The 21,472-nt window shown below is 39.8% G+C and overlaps 2 protein-coding genes across 2 annotated transcripts in view; both read left to right on the forward strand.

Moving 5' to 3' along the window:
• On the forward strand, positions 1 to 9,421 carry LOC139412829 (sulfotransferase 6B1-like). Its single transcript, XM_071159562.1, has 7 exons — positions 1 to 324; positions 4,495 to 4,607; positions 5,872 to 5,961; positions 7,183 to 7,309; positions 7,459 to 7,553; positions 7,651 to 7,807; positions 9,086 to 9,421. Exons 1-7 carry the CDS (start codon positions 132 to 134, stop codon positions 9,211 to 9,213), a joined length of 903 nt encoding a protein of 300 aa, XP_071015663.1. The 5' UTR covers positions 1 to 131; the 3' UTR covers positions 9,214 to 9,421.
• Positions 9,422 to 12,535: 3,114 nt separating this feature from the next.
• The window catches only part of LOC139412836 (acyl-CoA oxidase-like), a 51,426-nt gene continuing 42,489 nt past the window's right edge, over positions 12,536 to 21,472 (forward strand). The window contains exon 1 of the mRNA XM_071159575.1: positions 12,536 to 12,782. Within this exon, the coding sequence (XP_071015676.1) occupies positions 12,628 to 12,782 (155 nt within the window). The 5' untranslated portion in view covers positions 12,536 to 12,627. The remainder of the gene's footprint in view (positions 12,783 to 21,472) is intronic.

The raw sequence follows: 21,472 nt of genomic DNA on the forward strand, positions 1-21,472 counted from the left end.
ATTCACACACATGCACACAGACACCCACACTCATAAACAGAGTGGAGCTTGTGGCAGTCCAGCTGAACAAATACACTGGAGGTGTAAACTGAAAAGATTCAAGCTTGAGATTTTCTACAGGATTATCCAAAATGAGCAGTTCTTTCTCAGCCAAAATCCAGTCCAAAATGGAACTGGCTAAAGATATGAAGGAGGAGGATAAGTTGTACAGATATAACGGAGTGCTGTACCCTGTCCTCATGAGTCCAGAGGAGAACCTGAAGGCTATGGAGAGGCTGGAAGCAAGAGCAGATGATGTCATATTAGTTGCATATCCCAAATGTGGTAAGTCAAAAAATATTTAAATGAAAAAACTGTATTCAGATGGTCAGAAGATTGTGCATTAGTAAAGTCATGTGTAGTTAGTTCCTTGAGAGACATCCTTTGGCAATGAACATCTTGATTAAGCATTTATGTTTTCTAATAGTCACTGACTACCTTATTATATCAAGTTTAATCAGTGGAAAAATGAGTGTTCCACTTGGTATTTACAAGTCTACTCTCTGTCTATACCTACTGTACACGCTTAGAAAAAAGGGTTCCAAAAGGGTTCTTCGGCTGTCCCCATAAAAAAAAAAAATTTAGTTCCAAGTAGAACGTTTCTTGGCTCCAGGTAAGTCCATAACCATGTGTGTGAGGTGTATACTTTTGTCTCAAAGTAGATGTAAGACTACCAAGAAATGCTGTATGACCATGATTTAGCCCACTGCAGTAAAAGGTTAAGGTTCTAGATAGCACCTTTTTTTATAATAGGCTCAAAGTTCAAGTTCAAAATACAATTGGGGTAATGAAACTTACTCATAGTGTCTTACACATAGCTCATAGCCTATGATATTTTGTCTTGCTGTGTATTTAAAAAGGAGACAGACAAAAGGTATTTGACTTGCGAACTGGGTTTGAAGTGATCTAAAATTCAGTTTCACAATGGATGGGCCTCTGAATGTTTGGACTTGCAGAATATGATCTGTATGCTTTTCGGTAGGCCCTCCCTGTCAGGCAAAAATGGTTGCAATAAAGTCTGTTTCTGGTTATAACCTTGTCAAAACAACACAGTTGTGCAGCTTTGTCAGCTCTTTCCACTGCACACTATGTCAGTAAGGTAATCAGTGTTGAGGAATGTTGAATTAAACACAGGCCGCTCGGCACACTGGCAGAGAGGCACCCTTGTAACAACGGTTAATGTAATAACACAGGTTAATGTAATACCTTGTAACCACGGTTAATGTAATAACACAGGTTAATGTAATAACACTGGTTAATGGAATAACACAGGTTAATGTAATAACACTGGTTAATGGAATAACACAGGTTAATGTAATAACACTGGTTAATGAAATAACACCGGTTAATGTAATAACACAGGTTAATGTAATAACACAGGTTAATGTAATAACACTGGTTAATGAAATAACACCGGTTAATGTAATAACACCGGCTTATGTAATACCTTGTAACAACGGTTAATGTAATAACACTGGTTAATGTAATAACACTGGTTAATGTAATAACACAGGTTAATGTAATACCTTGTAACAACGGTTAATGTAATAACACTGGTTAATGTAATAACACTGGTTAATGTAATAACACAGGTTAATGTAATAACACCGGCTAATGTAATAACACTGGCTAATGTAATAACACCGGCTAATGTAATAACACCGGCTAATGTAATAGCACCGGCTAATGTATTACCTTGTAACACCGGTTAATGTAATAACACTGGTTAATGTAATAACACAGGTTAATGTAATACCTTGTAACAACGTTTAATGTAATAACACAGGTTAATGTAATAACACCTGCTAATGTAATAACACAGGTTAATATATTAACACCGATTAATGTAATAACACTGGTTAATGTAATAACACTGGTTAATGTAATAACACTGGTTAATGTAATAACACGGGTTAATGTAACAACACAGGTTGATGTAGTAATACTGGTTAATGTAATACCTTGTAACAACAATAACACTGGTTAATGTAATAACACCTGCTAATGTAATAACACAGGTTGATATAATAACACCGATTAATGTAATAACACTGGTTAATGTAATAACACTGGTTAATGTAATAACACTGGTTAATGTAACAACACAGGTTAATATATTAACACCGATTAATGTAATAACACTGGTTAATGTAATAACACAGGTTAATGTAATAACACAGGTTAATGTAATAACACAGGTTAATGTAATGACACCGGCGAATGTCATGACACAGGTCAATGTAATACCTTGTAACAACGTTTAATGTAATAACACAGGTGAATGTAATAACACAGGTGAATGTAATAACACCGGCTAATGTAATACCTTGTAACAATGGTTAATGTAATAACACAGGTCAATGTAATACCTTGCAACAACGTTTAATGTAATAACACAGGTTAATGTATTAATGTAATAACACAGGTTAATGTATTAATGTAATAACACAGGTTAATGTAATGACACAGGTTAATGTAATAACACAGGTTAATGTAATAACACTGGCTAATGTAATACCTTGTAACAACAGTTAATGTAATAACACAGGTTAATGTAATAACACAGGTTAATGTAATACCTTGTAACAACAGTTCATTTAATAACACTGGTTAACGTTAATACAGGTGTGAGTGTTGACGAGGACAAGGCTGGAGATCACTCTGTCATGCTGATTGCGTTTAAATGACAGACTGGAAGCCTCAAAAGGAGGGTGGTGCTTGGAAACACGTGCCGGCATCATTACTTTGCGCAAAAAGGGCTTCACGGGCAAGAATATTGCTGCCAGTAAGATTGCACCTAAATCAACCATTTATCGGATCATCAAGAACTTCAAGGAGAGCGGTTCAATTGTTGTGAAGAAGGCTTCAGGGCGCCCAAGAAAGTCCAGCAAGCGCCAGGACAGTCTCCTAAAGTTGATTCAGGTGCGGGATCGGGGCAACACCAGTACAGAGCTTGCTCAGGAATGGCAGCAGGCAGGTGTGAGTGCATCTGCACGCACAGTGAGGTAAAGACTTTTGGAGGATGGCCTGGTGTCAAGAAGGGCAGCAAAGAAGCCACTTCTCTCCAGGAAAAACATCAGGGACAGACTGATATTCTGCAAAAGGTACAGGGATTGGACTGCTGAGAACTGTGGTAAAGTCATTTTCTCTGATGAATCCCCTTTCCGATTGTTTGGGGCATCCGGAATAAAGCTTGTCCAGAGAAGACAAGGTGAGTGCTACCATTAGTCCTGTGTCATGCCAACAGTAAAGCATCCTGAGACCATTAAAGTGTGGGGTTGCTTCTCAGCCAAGGGACTGGGCTCACTCACAATTATGCCTAAGAACAGAGCCATGAATAAAGAATGGTACCAACACATCCTCCAAGAGAGCAACTTCTCCCAACCATCCAGGAACAGTTTTGTGACGAACAATGCCTTTTCCAGCATAAGGCAAAAGTGATAACCAAGTTGCTCAGGGAAACAAAACATTGATATTTTGGGTCCATGGGCAGGAAACTCCCCAGACCTTAATCCCATTGAGAACTTGTGATCAATCCTCAAGGAGGCGGGTGGACAAACAAAACCAAGGGGTCCCTGTCAGTCACACAGGTTTTCCGGATGAGGTTCATCCATCTCTCTGCTGTATAGAGACATCCCTCTCCCTACAGTACATGCACTTATTTGACACTATCAAGATAACTGAACATGCACATATAATGCAGTCAATTTAATATAATGAAATAATGCAAGTGAAGGTGAATCCCCAATATCAGCTTTACGCTTTTTTCAAACACAAAATCATTAAAAAAAGTACTCCTTTCAAATGGAGATAGTTTCAACAACGCTGCCCAGGCTGTCACAGACAACATAATGGCATAGATACAAAGATGAGTCCTCTATCTAACTCTATGGGCCCTGTATGAGGACAAAGCCCCATGTTTCTGTAATCATCTGCATATGACATAAACATGGTTTATGTGGTCATGTACCTGCTGGGTGGCCGGTAGCCTAGTGGTTAGAGCATTGGGTCAGTAACCAAAAGGTTGCTGGTTTGAATACCTAAGTAAACAAGGCGAAACATCTGTCTGTGCACTTGAGCAAGGCACTTAATCCTAATTTGCTCCAGGGACACTGTACTACTATTGCTGAAACCATTTTATGGATCTTACAAAACACTAGGGGCTGATTTCCTAGATCCAGATTAAGCCTAGTACTGGACTAAAGTGCACTTTCAATGGAGAATGTTTTTTTATCCATGACTAGACTCAATATCTGAGTGGGATTGCCCCTGATATTGCAAATATTTTGGGATAATGCAATAATAACTCTTGTCTCATGGTGAAACATGATGACACTTTTAGAAGAATATCAAAGGACACTACACCTCTCTATTCCCGATCCCTCTGTGTAAATTGAAAAACATTCTCTTAATGCTCAAGTGTAAATGGACCTGAATGTTCTCTGTGTCTGGCAGGTTTTAATTGGATGGTGGCGGTGCTGCGTAAAATAATAGCACAAGCAACTGGTGAAAAAGCAGAGTCCAAATTCCCTCCATTGATGGAGTTCTTTGGGACCGAAATGCTCCAGGTTTGTGCAATACTGGTTGACTTCCTGTAGTTTTAGCAACACTGCAGGTTTGTCAGCCTCAATTAAGTCAGATATAGAAATACTACATGTGTAGTTTATTGGAAATGCTGTTAATGGGTTGTTTGGTTCACTAATGCTGTAACGGTTCTCTTCGGGTGAAGTAGAGGCGGACCAAAAAGCAGCGTGATTATGTTGATTCATGTTTAATGACAAAAAGGATAAACACAAACACTACAAAAACAAGAAACGTGAAAACCCAAAACAGTCCTATCTGGTGCAAACACAGAGACAGGAACAATCACCCACAAACACACAGTGAAACCCAGGCTACCTAAGTATGATTCTCAATCAGAGACAACTAATGACAACCTCTGAGAGCCATACTAGGCCGAAACATAGAAATACCCCAAAACATAGAAAAACAAACAGACTGCCCACCCAACTCACGCCCTGACCATACTAAATAAATACAAAACAAAGGAAATAAAGGTCAGAACGTGACAAATGCACAGATCCCCTGTAGTATAAAGAGGTTCTATAGTTATATTGGGAGGTGTTCAGGTAACTTTAGGTCTATAAAGTAGGTTTTCAAGACAGAGAGAATGTCTATAAGGTCAGGTGTAAAGAACGTCACACTGCTTGTTTAGCGAGTGCCGCTTTCTCCTGATTCGGCTCATACCGAGGCTCGAACTCAGAACGTCTGCCTCGCAAACACGTGACCACCCTCCCGATGCATCTATCTAGTCAGCAGCGCAAGTTGAGACAATTCAGGCGGAGGAGTGAGTTTCACAGATCCCCATCTGCTAAATAGTAATTTCGTTTTGCTGTTCTGTAACTGGCCACAATAATTACATGCAGGTTTTGCAATCATGCTGTGATCCAATAAGGCTAGTTAGTGAATGTTAGTAAATTGCTAACACATGTTCTGTGAGTGCCCTCCACTGAATGCCCTCATGAGCCTCTGTGTGTGGAAATGTTAGCACAGCTTGACCTCATCCAAGAAGAGGGGTCTACCTACAGTATACACCCGTGATTCTCACATCGAATGCAATTAACTGTGGAGAATATAGTGAGATTCATTCATATAAAAGTGTTTTCTATGGCTATCTGTGTCAGGAGTGAAGAGTTTGTTCACTGAACTTGCGAGCTCCTGTGCCTGAAATGATATAACATGCCTGTTTGCACAGTGTCTGTTTAGATTAGTTAGAGCAACAGCATACCATGGCTCACGTAGTGTTAAATGGATGCCTTGTCTATCTCGCAGGTTTTTCACCAAGCACCGTCCCCTAGATTTCTGGGGACACACATGCACCCAGATAACATTCCTGAATCCTTCACCACAAAGAAAACAAAGGTATGTACTTTCAACCAGAATACAGGTGTTGTTGTGGAACTCACAATTACTATGACATTTTTACAGTTTTTTTCAATGCTCCACAGTAGTTCCTCTTTTTATACAAAATTCCATCGCAACTTCCTCCAAACAGCAACGTGTAATTCCCCTGTTGTGTAAGAGTGAAAGCTTTTCCTGTGTAGTATGGCAGCTAGTGTTTCTCTGCAGAGGCAGCCACAGCAGAGAGCGTACCACACAGACACATACACTGCAAATCACACACTGTACAGAGTACATGGTAGACTGATTAAGCACACACTGTACAGAGTACATGGTAGACTGATTAAGCACACACTGTACAGAGTACACGGTAGACGGATTAAGCACACACTGTACAGAGTACATGGTAGACTTATTAAGCACACACTGTACAGAGTACACGGTAGACGGATTAATCAAATAGCATACACACGTAGGACACTTTTCAGCAGACAGTAACTATGCTACACTGAAATATAAAACCTCCAACTTGCAGTACAGTGTGTCTCACAACTCGCCGTAACTCTGCCCTCCCCTTCCCTCAGTGTAATGAACACGAGGGGAGACAGAGAGCTGGTTTCAAGCACAGGGAGCATCAGGTGTTTATTGAAAAGGACCACAGGAGGAGGCAGGTACCTGGGTCCAGGGGCAGGCAGAAGGTCATACACATGAGGAGGCAGGTAGCTGGGTCCAGGGGCAGGCAGAAGGTCTTACACAGGGGGTCCAAAGGCAATAGTACAGGCAGTGAAAAGGCTAGTAACGTAGTCCAGGAGATCAGGAAATAGGTTGATAACAGGCTAAAGTACAGGCAGGGAATAGCCAAAAAGGCTTCGTTAGTGAGGCAGGCAAAAACTATCATACACGGGAGGCGTAAATCACGGCGAAAGACATGTCACAAAACAAACAATACCTCACGGTGATAGGGTGCAAAGAACTGAACTAAATAGTGTGTGATAATGACATAGAGGTGTGTATTCAGGTGATTAGAATCTGGAGAGTGAGCGGCGTTCAGGGGATCTATGTGTTTGAGTGTGTGAGCTGGAAAGTGAGCTGCATTCAGGGGATCTACGTGTTTGAGGGTGTGGGTTGGAAGCAGACGTTACACTCAGGATATAAACTTTAAAGAATGTTCTGGATCAGTCTATAAAAATATACTGTTGTCATTATCATGTCATTGCATGGTCTTCTGTTGATCAAAAACAGATGCTGGTGATATTCAGGAACCCGAAAGACACAGTGGTCTCCTTTTATCACTTCTCAAACAAGAACCCAGTGCTACCCACTGCAAAGTCCTGGGACTGCTTCTTCTCAGAGTTTATGAGTGGAAAAGGTACCTAATGTGAAGAGCCCTTATGAAAATTGGGTTTATATGTTGGAGTTTGCTTTATACAAAAGTATAACTTGAGCCAGTTGTATTACAGTAAGATTTGTACCTTTACAGTACAAAGCCTCACCTGAACAGTAATTTCCTATTCCTAGTTCCCTGGGGTTCATATTTTGACCATGTACTTGGCTGGGAGAGGAGAATGGATGACCCTAACGTGATGATAGTCACCTTTGAGGAGTTAAAACAGGTATCAGGTATTCCTTTCGTTTTGAATACAGACATTAGTTTTGATCGGTCTGCTTTCTGTCATTTACATTCTGTCATGTTAATTGTGACCCACACAGGACCTGAGTGACGGTGTGCGAAGGGTCTCTGAGTTCTTTGGTTTCAGTCTCAGTGATGCCCAGGTCCAGACCATCGCAGAGGAGAGCACCTTCAATGCTATGAAGGAGAGCTCCAAGGCCTCACACGGCCAGATGGGCAACGTCTTCTTCAGGAAAGGTGTGTGTGCATGTATGTATGCGTGAGAGAGTGACAGAGGGAGCAAGAGAGAGAAAGAGCGCTGTATGTGGATAGAGGGAGCTTTGTTCCAGGGTTTGTTTAATACCACCCACTGGAAACAGAAATTGTGGGATCATAGCAACACAAACAAACACTTGATATGTATGTCGACTATGAGTACAGACTCATGTCTCCGGTCTCCTGGTCCTCTCTATCCTTTAACATCCCTTGTCCTTTCCAGGGAAATAAAGCATTGTCATTCTGACCTTTGGTGACCTCCTATAGGTTGAATTAATTATTAAGTGCCAAAATCAGCCATAAATCCCCTTATGACAGGGGGAATGGACGCTTGTTGTCTGCAACAGGGAGGGACAATTGAATACAAATGTAAACATTTTTTCATTGTTAACATTTCTAGCCTGCCTATCTGTGGGTAACATGGTTGACATGTTATGCTCAACCCACTCAGTTTCCTACCACAAAACATCAGAAAATGGCTTAAAAGAGCAGAACAGGCTCACCTGCTTTTACACTATGATTTGACTAGGATGTTCAATGTTCCTTTTAGAAAAAAGTAAGAATAGTTTCACCATATTAAAATGAGAGTTCAGTTCATGTAATAGGGTTGACCTTAAAATGAGGGACGGGTTTACATTTTTTTCTCCATAAATCACATGAAATAAATAATCTTCACAAATGACTGTCAAAAGCAACAAAAATAACTAGGGCTTTACAATGATGGTGAAAACTTGGAGAAATGTTGGGGTTAAGTGGGTTCAAATCTAAGAAGTCACAGAAAAGGCTGAATTCTTTTCACTTTAGCAAGTCTTTATTCATTTTAAAAAGATTTATTGAATTTTCCATGTGGTCTATATTATAGAGCACTTTATTTAATGAATCAGGCTTTTAAAATCCAATGTTGGTGCACAATCTCTAATTAAAATATCAAAGGGACACAGAAGGAACTAATTTCATGGAAAGACCCATATATTGTATGTTTCATACTCACAGTACTGCATGTCTTAGGTGTAAAGTTGAGGTAATCCTAACATCAAGCAAAGTGATACAACTGTTATATTTTTTACAATATGTAGGCTACCTCACACTACCTTAAAGACTAGGTCAACAGTAATCTAAAAATAACTGTAATCTAAAGATAATTTGCCTCATGCTTTATGTCCAAACTACATAGTACTAGAAAATGTTATGTCACTCTTGCTGTACATTGATCATGTGTTTGTCTTGTTCATGTGTTTTTGATGGGTATTTCCTCCCCAGGTGAAGTAGGGGACTGGAAGAACCATTTCACCCTAGCCCAAAGCCAGGAGATGGACACAGCATTCAAGAAGCACCTGGCAGGGACAACACTGGGGGCCAAACTAAAGTATGACCTGTACTGCAAGTAGACAGCAGACTGGACAAACACTTACTGAGCTGAGACAGGATACAAAGGAAACACTGACAGGGAAGTTCAACTCCAACAGGCAGGCTGGTATGCAGTAGCTAAACTGACATTCACAATGAGGTATTTGGTGGTGCAACACTTGTTACTACAGAAACACTTTATTCCGCTATCCTACACTGGAGCCATTGAAGGGCATTTTTGTGAAAGTGTGACATGAGAAGAGTGGAGACTGGTGGGAGGAGCTAGAGAGGGATGGGCTCCTTGTAATGGTTGCAATGGATTATATGTAACAAAGTCAAACATGGTTTCCATATGTTTGATACTGTTCCATTAATTCCATTCAGCCTTTACAATGAGCCTGTAATCTATAGCTCCTCCCACCAGTCTCCACTGCATGAGAAAAAGTAGACATGACAATGAGACTTCATGATAGATTTCTTTACCTTGTAATCCTTGTTTTTATATCACTGTTTGTAGATTAAAGTTGGTTAATTGATTGATATCGGCCTTCTTGTATGTATTTTACAACATTTCAAGATGTCAGTGGAGGCTACTGAGGGGCAAACGGCTCATAAATGGCTGGAATAGAGCGAATGGAAACATGTGAAAACATGTAAAAGTAACATGTGTTGATGTTGATACCGCTCCAGCCATTACTACGTGCCCGTCCTCCCCAATTAAGGTGCCACCAACAACCTGTGCAAGATGTTGTACTTTTCAGTTCAGAGTAATGGAATGTGTCAAAAAGTCTAGTTCTACAAATGACATGTCACATGACCAACTATAATAATCATATGCTCAAAGTCCTTGCTATAACACATTTGAGATCATATGGTAACCTACTTTACTGCAGGCCAGCAATGCGACAGGTTGCACGCAATAAAACCCTTGGATTGCAATGCATACAATACTAGATTCAAAGCAAATAGAATTATTCCATTTGGAAAAGGTGACCAAGATGAGACGGTCTGTAAATTTAAAGTAAAAAGTTCCATAAATTCTTAATTGTAAAGAGTGACAATCAAATTTTCAAAAACTGAGACTATGGTAGCCTACTGATGTGATATTCACCATACATACAGTATATACAGTATATTGTGATATTCACCACAGATATGGTATACATTGCGATATTCACCACAGATATGGTATACATTGCGATATTCACCATAGATACGGTATACATTGCCATATTCACCATAGATACGGTATACATTGCGATATTCACCATATATATTGTCTATGATATTTGTGCTGTATGAGGGCCTACACTGGGGATGGCACCATTTCTTCCTATAGTTGATCATTTCCATTATCCGTGAAACCCGTTTTGATTTAGTGAAAGAATGTCTATATCCAGTCGGTACAATATAGAACAAAAATGTTCAAATGCACTGTAGGCTACCTGTTATTGATAATGTTTTAGTTGTTTTCCATTGGTACTTTCTTAACATGGGACTAAGGCTGTGTTTACACAGCCACTCTAAGAATCCAAATCTTATTTTCTTTCTATTTCTGATCCACACACTCAGTTTTACATGTGACTGTAATCTGATGTGCACATTCACACTGATGTAACCTCTGAAGTAGCACCAGAGAGGAAGAGGCAGAGGAAGAGGCAAAGCGAGAGGTTTCACTCTTGCCAAAATAAGCCCAATGCGTTTCTATTATGTTATTTTGAATCTAAGCTAGACAACGAGTCCCAAAATTAAGCTGGAGACATGAGCATCTCAACACTATATACAGATCTCTGGTAGCACACAGATACCATCTCCTGTCACTGATGCTTTAAAAAAAGAAAGAAGGTTATTGCAGGTCAAGTGCAACAACAAGGAACTTCAGAGCAAAAGCAATAATCACATCTGAGCATCCAGACAGAGACAGCATATGGAGGATCAGGATTCAAAAAATCAGATTCCATGTTTTTTGTTATTGCTGTTTACACATTAGGCAAAAGAGCAGATAGGTATCAGACAGTGGAGGCTGCTGAAGGAAGGATGGCTCATAATAATGGCTGGAACGGAACAAATGGAAACCATGTGTTTGATGTTGTTGATACCGTTCCACCTATGCCGCTCCGGCCATTACCACGTGCATGTCCTCCCCAATTAAGGTGCCACCAAACTCTTGTGGTATCAGATATGCAAATAATTGGCAAAATATCTTAATTGGACTGCCTGTGTAAATGAAGCCTAAGCATCTTTACTAGCTACATATCTAGATATTGGTTAATCAACCACCCTGTTAATTGGTCAATCAATCAGATAATCAATCTATTAATATCCACTGTGGACAGTCAAGCATTACACGTCCACACATTTATTTTAATAGCTCAAGAAATACCATGTTAAAAAAATAGACTGGTTTTGTAACATAGAGTAGACCTACCTCTGCGTTCACAGTCTCTACCATATACTACAGGTAACTGCCAAAATAAAGGAAACACCAACATAAAACGTCTTAATAGGGTATTGGGCCACCACAAGCCAGAACAGCTTCAATGCACCTTGGCATAGATTCTACAAGTGTCTGGAACTCTATTGGAGGGATGCAACACCATTCTTCCTCAGTACATTTTGTTCTTTGTTGATGGAAACCGCTGTCTCAGGCACAGCTCGAGAATCTCCCGTAAGTGTTCAGTTGGGTTGAGATCTGGTGACTGAGGTGGTTTACATTTTATGGGGTCAGGCCATGGTAGTCTAAATAAGGGCCTGCTCAGGGATGTTAATTGCTTAATTAACTCAGGAACCACACCTGTATGGGAGCACTTGCTTTCAATATACTTTGTATCCCTCGTTTACTCAAGTGTTTGCAGTTTGTTGGCTATAATCTATTCTCTGCTGACATCTAGTGAGTGTAAGTCACACAACATAATTACATTTCAATTCCTGGGTTTCAGTGCACTTTATGATGAGACATTAAAGAAATGATGCAGTGCATTACATGCAAATATTGTTTTACTCATTGAATCGTTGATTAAATTGTTCCCATTTACCTATACACGTACACTACATCATCAATATTTATGAGCAAGTTCTGGGCATGTATAAACATTACATGTCTGTCTCAAACACTTTTCTCTCTCATTTTGCTGACAGAGGCATTTTACATAAAAAAAAATACATATGATACTGCTGCGTGTAGACAGCCTAATAATTTTTTTTTTTTTTTAAATGGTGTTTTGAGAAATCAGATCAGCTCTGAAAATTATCTAATGTGAAAAGATCTGAAGATTGGTCAAAAGACCAATTAGTGGAAAACTTTCAGAATTGGGTTGCCTGTGTAATCGTAACCATGTATAATTTTGTACACGTTTCAGCTACACATCGAGTGACATCATCCGGACGCGGAAGTTGACTATGAAAGTGACAATCTTCAGTTGTGTCTGGTTGTGCTCTGTGTGCTCCGCTTGACAATGGATATTTCCCAACAAGAGAGGACATATGAGACATCAATGGCTGACAAATCTACTCCAAGTAGTCTTGCAAGATACCTCGATGGTGAATTTTGGGAAACCAAAGATCATATTCGTGAAGAAATATCCCAAGGCGAGCCCTTTCGAACTAGCAGGTTCGTGATCTCTTACTGGTGGTTTTATCCAACTTTTCTATCATATGTTGATCATCACGATTTAATCCTGTGGTAGCTAAGGTTTAAGGACATGCTCTTTTACGTATCTATCTACAGTTTTCTGCGGTTGGCAAATCATGTCACGGCTTTATGAAAAGGGCTTGTGCGGCTACCAGCTGTTGCGCGTTGCGCCCACATCTGGATAAAAATAAGGGTGGGTATAATTTGTGGAACGTTCCAACAGGAATCCGTTCCAAAAACTTCGTAAATAACAAGGTTGCCAACAAGCAACGCATACAGAGTCGTATAACAGTAGAATGAGATACCGGGTAGGGAGTGAGCTATGTAATTACGTTTTTCACTCACCACGTTTATTCGGAAAAAATGTCTCTTCGTTCTAGTAGCCTCCACCATTTCTCATTCGTTGGTTTAGTTATTATTTCCGGTGTTCCTGCATTTGCGGGTGAACTCTGTTGCGCCTCAATTGGGGAATCGCTGTGGTTGAAATGTAACTAATGACCGCAAGCCCCAGTATTTTATTAGCTAGGTGGCTTGTACACAATTGTTACCGATGATACTGTATATACCTACTCGTACTACAGAAGCATGCATTGTATTTTGCCAAGTTCTCTCTGTGTTAATCCTTTTCCCCAAATATAGCAGGTAACTTGTGTCTATGTCGATGTTTTTGAGTTAATCTTGCCTAGTTAAATAAAGATAAAATAATTTAGAACATGTAAAATATATACTTTGACCTATTTCAGGTAACCCCAAGATGCTTGATTCACTACACCTGCTTTTGAATAACTTTCCAGTCGTTTTTGCTTTACATTCCGACTTTTGAACGTCTGTTTATTGGACATATATATTAGTGTCTAATAAAAAATAGCAACTTATGTAAAGCATCCCATCTGTGTTGTAAGAAAAATGTGTTAAGTAAAAAATAAGAAATAAAAGTAACAAATAATTAAAGATCAGCAGTAAAATAAAAATAGCAAGGCTATATACATGGGGTACCGGTGTTCCTTTCAAGTCCAGTGGTGTAAATTACTTAACAAAAATGTATTTAAACTACTCCACTACATTTTGTTTATATCTGGTTTTTTTGTATCTGTACTTTTACTCTTTCTGTTTCTTTACAACATTCAATTTTACTTCGCCACATTTTTAAAGAAATTAATATATTTTTTACTCCATACAGTTTCCCTGGCACCCAAAAGTACTTTATGCATTTGAATGCTAAGCCGGACAGGAAAATGGTCCAATTCACACACTTATTAAGAGAACATCCCTACTGCCTCTGATCTAGCGGACTCACTAAACACATGCTTCGTTTGTAAATTATGTCTGAGTGTTCCCATGGCTATTTCATAATTAAAAATACAAGAGAATTGTGCTGTCTGGTTTGCTTAATATATGGAAGGTCAAATAATTTATACTTTTACCACTGACACTTAAGTATCTTTTAGCAATGAGGTTTACTTAGTATTTTACTGGTTCACTTTTACTTGAGACATTTTCTATTAACATATCTTTACTTTTACTCAAGAATGACAATTGGGTACTTTTTCAACCACTGTTCAAGAAGTTTAGCACCCAATACCCAACATTCACTTGGTGGCTTGAAGTAGGAGTGCTGAACTAGGATTTGTTTAGCATTTGTGAGTAGAATGAATAACATTACTTTGACGGGGTGTGGGGGGGTACTGATTCCAGTTCAGCATTCTTAGCCTGAGACATTTCATAAATGCGTACAGAGGAGCACTTTTCTACGATCAGCTTTGCCTAGATCATTCTGAATCAGTTGTCTCTGGAATAACTTTATATGGACAGCGGTGGGTTTGTTTGTAGATCAGCACTCCTTCTCAACACCAGTTGCTGTACCCTAACATTTTAGTATCCAATTTCCCTTAATGTCTATGTCCTTCCGGAACCCCACCTCAACATTGTTCTGTCAAGGCAACAAAAGCAAGTTGGCATGCTATTGAAATGAATTTAACTCACAACCTCTCCTTTGGGAATTCACCACCATATCTACAACTATTTTTAAACTATCTTAACATGTGGCTTTCTTCAGGCGGACCAAGACTAGGAACACTTTTGAATGGTCTACAAAGAATGGCCCCAGGTAAAAGTTGGCTTTTGCAGAGTATGTTTGTATTGTTACTCCACAGCATAGTATGCTATCACAACTCTACTGAAATGACATTTGAAACAAGGTGTCACTTCATTCTTGCTTTTTGATGGGAACTAGCCCCTTTTCCCCTACATACCTCTGGTTTGCTCTTTCAGACCCACAAAGGCAACAAGAAAGAAGTTCCTACATTAACTGTTTCTCTGGGATTTGAACTAGGAGGTACATACCTCAAGTTAGCTCTTTCATGACAACAAAAGGCAACATCAAAAATGTCTCTAAAAAATGCTCTCCTCAGATTTGAACTCTCAAAGTCTGGTTTGGGGAGCAAATGGCATAACCACTACTCTACCAGAGAGACATACACTCGATGTTAAGGGGTACTTCAAAATGCACACATCAAAGACAACATTTCAGAGGTTAGAGAATGGTGTGGGGGCTTGTACTTCTTGGGTCCACCAACCGTTCCTCAATCTTCTTTTGATGACTACAAACAGAGATTATGAATCTTCAAAACCTACACTATAGGATGGATGTGTTTAGGAACAGGGGACGAAATTCGAAAGAGGCGTATTTCCAATTACCAACAAATAGACACTAGAAATGTTATTCCAAAATCTTAATATTGGAACTTTGGCCCTTCATTTGCCTACTACTGCCTATAAACTATCATAACACGTGGGTTTTTTCTTGGGGACAAGGTATCGGAACGCTTTTGAATGGTCTACAAAGCATGCCCCCAGGTCAAAGTTGGCTTTTGCAGACAAGGATAATATATTGTTACTCCACGACATAGTATGTTATCACAACTCTATTAAAAGGACATTCTATACAAGGTGTCACTTCCGTCCTATTTGATGGGAACTACCCCTACCCCCAACAAACCTCAAGTTAGCTCTTTCATGCCAACAAAAGGCAACATCAGAAATGTTTCTCTAAAACAAATCTCTCCTCAGATTTGAACTCTCAAACTCTGGTTTGGGGAGCAAACACCATAACCACTACTCTACCAGACATGCTATAACCACTACTTTTCACATGCTATAACCTAACAACCTTATTCTAAAATCGATTACGTTAATATTTTCCCTCAATCTACACACAATACCCTATGATCACAAAGTGAATATTGGGTTTATACATTTTAGCAAATTATTTACAAATTAAAAAACAGAAATACCTTATTTACATAATGATTCTTCCCCTTTGCAATGAGTCTCAAATTGAGCTCAGGTGCATCCTGTTTCCATTGATCATCCTAGAGCTGTTTCTACAACTTCATTGGAGTACAGCTATGGTAAATTCAATTGATTTGACATGATTTGGAAAGGCACACACCTGTCTATATAAGGTCCCACAGTTGACAGTGCATGCCAGGGCAAAAACCAAGCCAAATCAAATTTTATTTGTCACATGCGGCAAATACAACAGCTGTGGACCTTACCGTGAAGGTCTTACTTACAAGCCCAAACCCAACAATGCAGGTCAAGAAATAGAGTTAAGAAATTGTTTCCTAAGTAAACTAAAGTCAAAAAATTTAATAAATCCATAAGTAACACAAGACAATTACATAACAATAACGAGGCTATATAAATGGGGTACCGGTACCGAGTCAATGTGCGGGGGTACAGGTTAGTTGAGGTCATTTGTAAAGTGACTTTGCAGTTATAATTAACAGTGAGTAGCAGCAGTGTAAAAACACTGGGGGGGTGGGGGGCTCTTTGACTATTTTTTGGCCCTTCCTGTGACAACGCTTAATATATAGGTCCTTGATGTCAGGAAGCTTTGCCCCAGTGATGTACTTGGCCGTACGCATTATGGCCAGATGCCCAGCAGTTGCCGTACCAGGCGGTTATACAACCTCTCAGGATGCTCTCGATGGTGCAGCTGTAGAACTTTTTGAGGATCTGGGGATCCATGCTAAATATTGTCAGTCTCCTGAGGGGGAAAGGTTTTGTCGTGCCCTCTTCACAACTGTGTTGGTGTGTTTCAACCATGATAGTTTGTTGGTGATGTGGACACCAAGGAACTTGGAACTCTCGACTCACTCCACTTCAGCCCTGTCGATGTTAATGGGGGCCTGTTCGGCCCTCCTTTTCCTAAAGTCCATGATCAGCCCCTTTGTCTTGCTCACATTGCGGGAGAGGTTGTTGTCATCAGGCCAGGAAGTCCTGAGGCATGGTTCCAGGGCTCAGGTCCTCTGGGAGGGGGGGAGAGGGAGAGAGAATTAGAGGGTTCATGAGACAGGAGAAATACTCCAGATATAACAGATTGACCCTAGCCCTCTGACACAAACTTTTGCAGCATAAATACTGGAGGCTGAGATACGAGGCGTAGGGAGACACTGTAGCCATGTCCAATGATTCCCCCGGACAGGGCCTATGAATCCCCTGGACAGGGCCTATGATTCCCCCGGACAGGGCCTATGATTCCCCCGGACAGGGCCTATGATTCCCCCGGACAGGGCCTATGATTCCCCCGGACAGGGCCTATGATTCCCCCGGACAGGGCCTATGATTCCCCCGGACAGGGCCTATGATTCCCCCGGACAGGGCCTATGAATCCCCCGGACAGGGCCTATGAATCCCCCGGACAGGGCCTATGAATCCCCCGGACAGGGCCTATGAATCCCCCGGACAGGGCCTATGATGTAGTGGACCCTACCAGAAAACATTTAGTTACTTTTTGCATTTATTATGCTTTAAGTGTTACATATACACAAGAACAACACATTTCTCAATTTTGGTGAAAGTTGGCCATTAGCTAACCACAACTGTCCTGTCAAATACATTCATGACCTACAACTTGACGATCTGACAGTGTGGGGTAGAGAAATTCCAACTAACGGATTAAAAATTAACCAGGTTCTTTCTGTGTATATGCAGAACAGTATACAAATACACTAATAATACATCCAGTCTCTGCTTATTGGTGATACTTTCCATTCTGCCCTATTGTGACCTTTGACCCCTTGCAAAGGGCCTTAAATTTCCACATTCTAGATGACATCCTGCTGAACTTTCATTGTTTGATCTAGCGTGTGAAAAACAATTTCCCTCTCACTTGACCCATGTGGGCTGACCTACGGTGCAGTTAGATGCAAAGGTGCTACTTGATGTAGACATGACATGTGATTTGGGATGAGGGGAAAAGACAATCAATGACAATTGAAATTGCTAATTTATTCTGCAAATTGCTATATTTGTTCATGTAGACATTGAATATGTTTCATATGTGGGTGATGCATTTCATTTGTAGTCTTTCGTAATTTGTCCTTTTGAAATATATTTAACATCATTTGGTGGGATGTCTGTAAGACATCACTTATGATGATCAATATTTCAATTTAGTGTAATGACATCAAACACTCCCTTCTCCTGAAGGGCGTACATAATATGATTCACTATTCGCCATAAATGTAAAAGCATTAGATTGCCGTATGCATGGCCCAAAAGGAGTTTCCACCATATTTCCTGTTCATGCAGACAATTGAAAGGGGGCACTTTGGGAGAACTGAAATGTTTGATACAAATTGCTGAGCAACTCCTTCCTCCCTCCTTGAAGTAATCATTGCTTAGACAGGAATGGGCAGGTGAAACCAAGGGCTCCACTACATGGCTTTAACCTGTCTAGTCATTTCTAATCAGTGATTACTTCTAGGGAGGACAAAAGGAAGGATATATATAAAGATTGAGCGAGCCACTACTGTCAGCTACACAACCCAATCCTGTTATTTGCATATTGCATGTTATTTGACCTCTCACCTGTAAATTGTCTGTAACCATTCCACAGATATCTTGTACAGTGGAAACACTTGAGCCTCTACCTCGTCCACATCAGCAATAACTCATCACTCCTACTCCAGATAAATTCATTAGCAGGAAGTTTGATACCCACATGACCCCACTCAACCCCAGGGGCCAAGTGTTAACATTCAATCTTACCTGGGGCCTTACGTATCAAGTGTCTCAGAGTAGGAGTGTCCCTCTTGGATCAGTTTTGCAGTTTACAACAAGAATAAGATTATAGACACATCCTAGATCAGCAATTACTGTGAGATGATTTGTGGATGAAGTCCCAGGTCCCCCTCTGTCCTAACCAATATTTGGTTTGGGGGCTGCCCACCTCGCTGGCAAAGTGTTGTTGTGTCCTCCCCCCTCTTGATGCTGGAGAGAAATTTAAATTGTTGAATTATTTACATTTCAATTGTGGCCATTTTGCCATTGTGCAGGGAAAGGTTTAGCAATTTTGAGTCAAAGCCAACTTTGACCTGGGGGCATGCTTTGTAGACCATTCAAAAGCGTTCCGATACCTTGTCCCCAAGAAAAAACCCACGTGTTATGATAGTTTATAGGCAGTAGTAGGCAAATGAAGGGCCAAAGTTCCAATATTAAGATTTTGGAATAACATTTCTAGTGTCTATTTGTTGGTAATTGGAAATACGCCTCTTTCGAATTTCGTCCCCTGTTCCTAAACACATCCATCCTATAGTGTAGGTTTTGAAGATTCATAATCTCTGTTTGTAGTCATCAAAAGAAGATTGAGGAACGGTTGGTGGACCCAAGAAGTACAAGCCCCCACACCATTCTCTAACCTCTGAAATGTTGTCTTTGATGTGTGCATTTTGAAGTACCCCTTAACATCGAGTGTATGTCTCTCTGGTAGAGTAGTGGTTATGGCATTTGCTCCCCAAACCAGACTTTGAGAGTTCAAATCTGAGGAGAGCATTTTTTAGAGACATTTTTGATGTTGCCTTTTGTTGTCATGAAAGAGCTAACTTGAGGTATGTACCCCCTAGTTCAAATCCCAGAGAAACAGTTAATGTAGCAACTTCTTTCTTGTTGCCTTTGTGGGTCTGAAAGAGCAAACCAGAGGTATGTAGGTGAAAAGGGGCTAGTTCCCATCAAAAAGCAAGAATGAAGTGACACCTTGTTTCAAATGTCATTTCAGTAGAGTTGTGATAGCATACTATGCTGTGGAGTAACAATACAAACATACTCTGCAAAAGCCAACTTTTACCTGGGGCCATTCTTTGTAGACCATTCAAAAGTGTTCCTAGTCTTGGTCCGCCTGAAGAAAGCCACATGTTAAGATAGTTTAAAAATAGTTGTAGATATGGTGGTGAATTCCCAAAGGAGAGGTTGTGAGTTAAATTCATTTCAAGAGCATGCCAACTTGCTTTTGTTGCCTTGACAGAACAATGTTGAGGTGGGGTTCCGGAAGGACATAGACATTAAGGGAAATTGGATACTAAAATGTTAGGGTACAGCAACTGGTGTTGAGAAGGAGTGCTGATCTACAAACAAACCCACCGCTGTCCATATAAAGTTATTCCAGAGACAACTGATTCAGAATGATCTAGGCAAAGCTGATCGTAGAAAAGTGCTCCTCTGTACGCATTTATGAAATGTCTCAGGCTAAGAATGCTGAACTGGAATCAGTACCCCCCCACACCCCGTCAAAGTAATGTTATTCATTCTACTCACAAATGCTAAACAGATCCTAGTTCAGCACTCCTACTTCAAGCCACCAAGTGAATGTTGGGTATTGGGTGCTAAACTTCTTGAACAGTGGTTGAAAAAGTACCCAATTGTCATTCTTGAGTAAAAGTAAAGATATGTTAATAGAAAATGTCTCAAGTAAAAGTGAACCAGTAAAATACTAAGTAAACCTCATTGCTAAAAGATACTTAAGTGTCAGTGGTAAAAGTATAAATTATTTGACCTTCCATATATTAAGCAAACCAGACAGCACAATTCTCTTGTATTTTTAATTATGAAATAGCCATGGGAACACTCAGACATAATTTACAAACGAAGCATGTGTTTAGTGAGTCCGCTAGATCAGAGGCAGTAGGGATGTTCTCTTGATAAGTGTGTGAATTGGACCATTTTCCTGTCCGGCTTAGCATTCAAATGCATAAAGTACTTTTGGGTGCCAGGGAAACTGTATGGAGTAAAAAATATATTAATTTCTTTAAAAATGTGGCGAAGTAAAATTGAATGTTGTAAAGAAACAGAAAGAGTAAAAGTACAGATACAAAAAAACCAGATATAAACAAAATGTAGTGGAGTAGTTTAAATACATTTTTGTTAAGTAATTTACACCACTGGACTTGAAAGGAACACCGGTACCCCATGTATATAGCCTTGCTATTTTTATTTTACTGCTGATCTTTAATTATTTGTTACTTTTATTTCTTATTTTTTACATAACACATTTTTCTTACAACACAGATGGGATGCTTTACATAAGTTGCTATTTTTTATTAGACACTAATATATATGTCCAATAAACAGACGTTCAAAAGTCGGAATGTAAAGCAAAAACGACTGGAAAGTCATTCAAAAGCAGGTGTAGTGAATCAAGCATCTTGGGGTTACCTGAAATAGGTCAAAGTATATATTTTACATGTTCTAAATTATTTTATCTTTATTTAACTAGGCAAGATTAACTCAAAAACATCGACATAGACACAAGTTACCTGCTATATTTGGGGGAAAGGATTAACACAGAGAGAACTTGGCAAAATACAATGCATGCTTCTGTAGTACGA

This window comes from Oncorhynchus clarkii, chromosome 1 (genome assembly GCF_045791955.1).
Source record: "Oncorhynchus clarkii lewisi isolate Uvic-CL-2024 chromosome 1, UVic_Ocla_1.0, whole genome shotgun sequence".
NCBI classification, from domain to species: domain Eukaryota; kingdom Metazoa; phylum Chordata; class Actinopteri; order Salmoniformes; family Salmonidae; genus Oncorhynchus; species Oncorhynchus clarkii.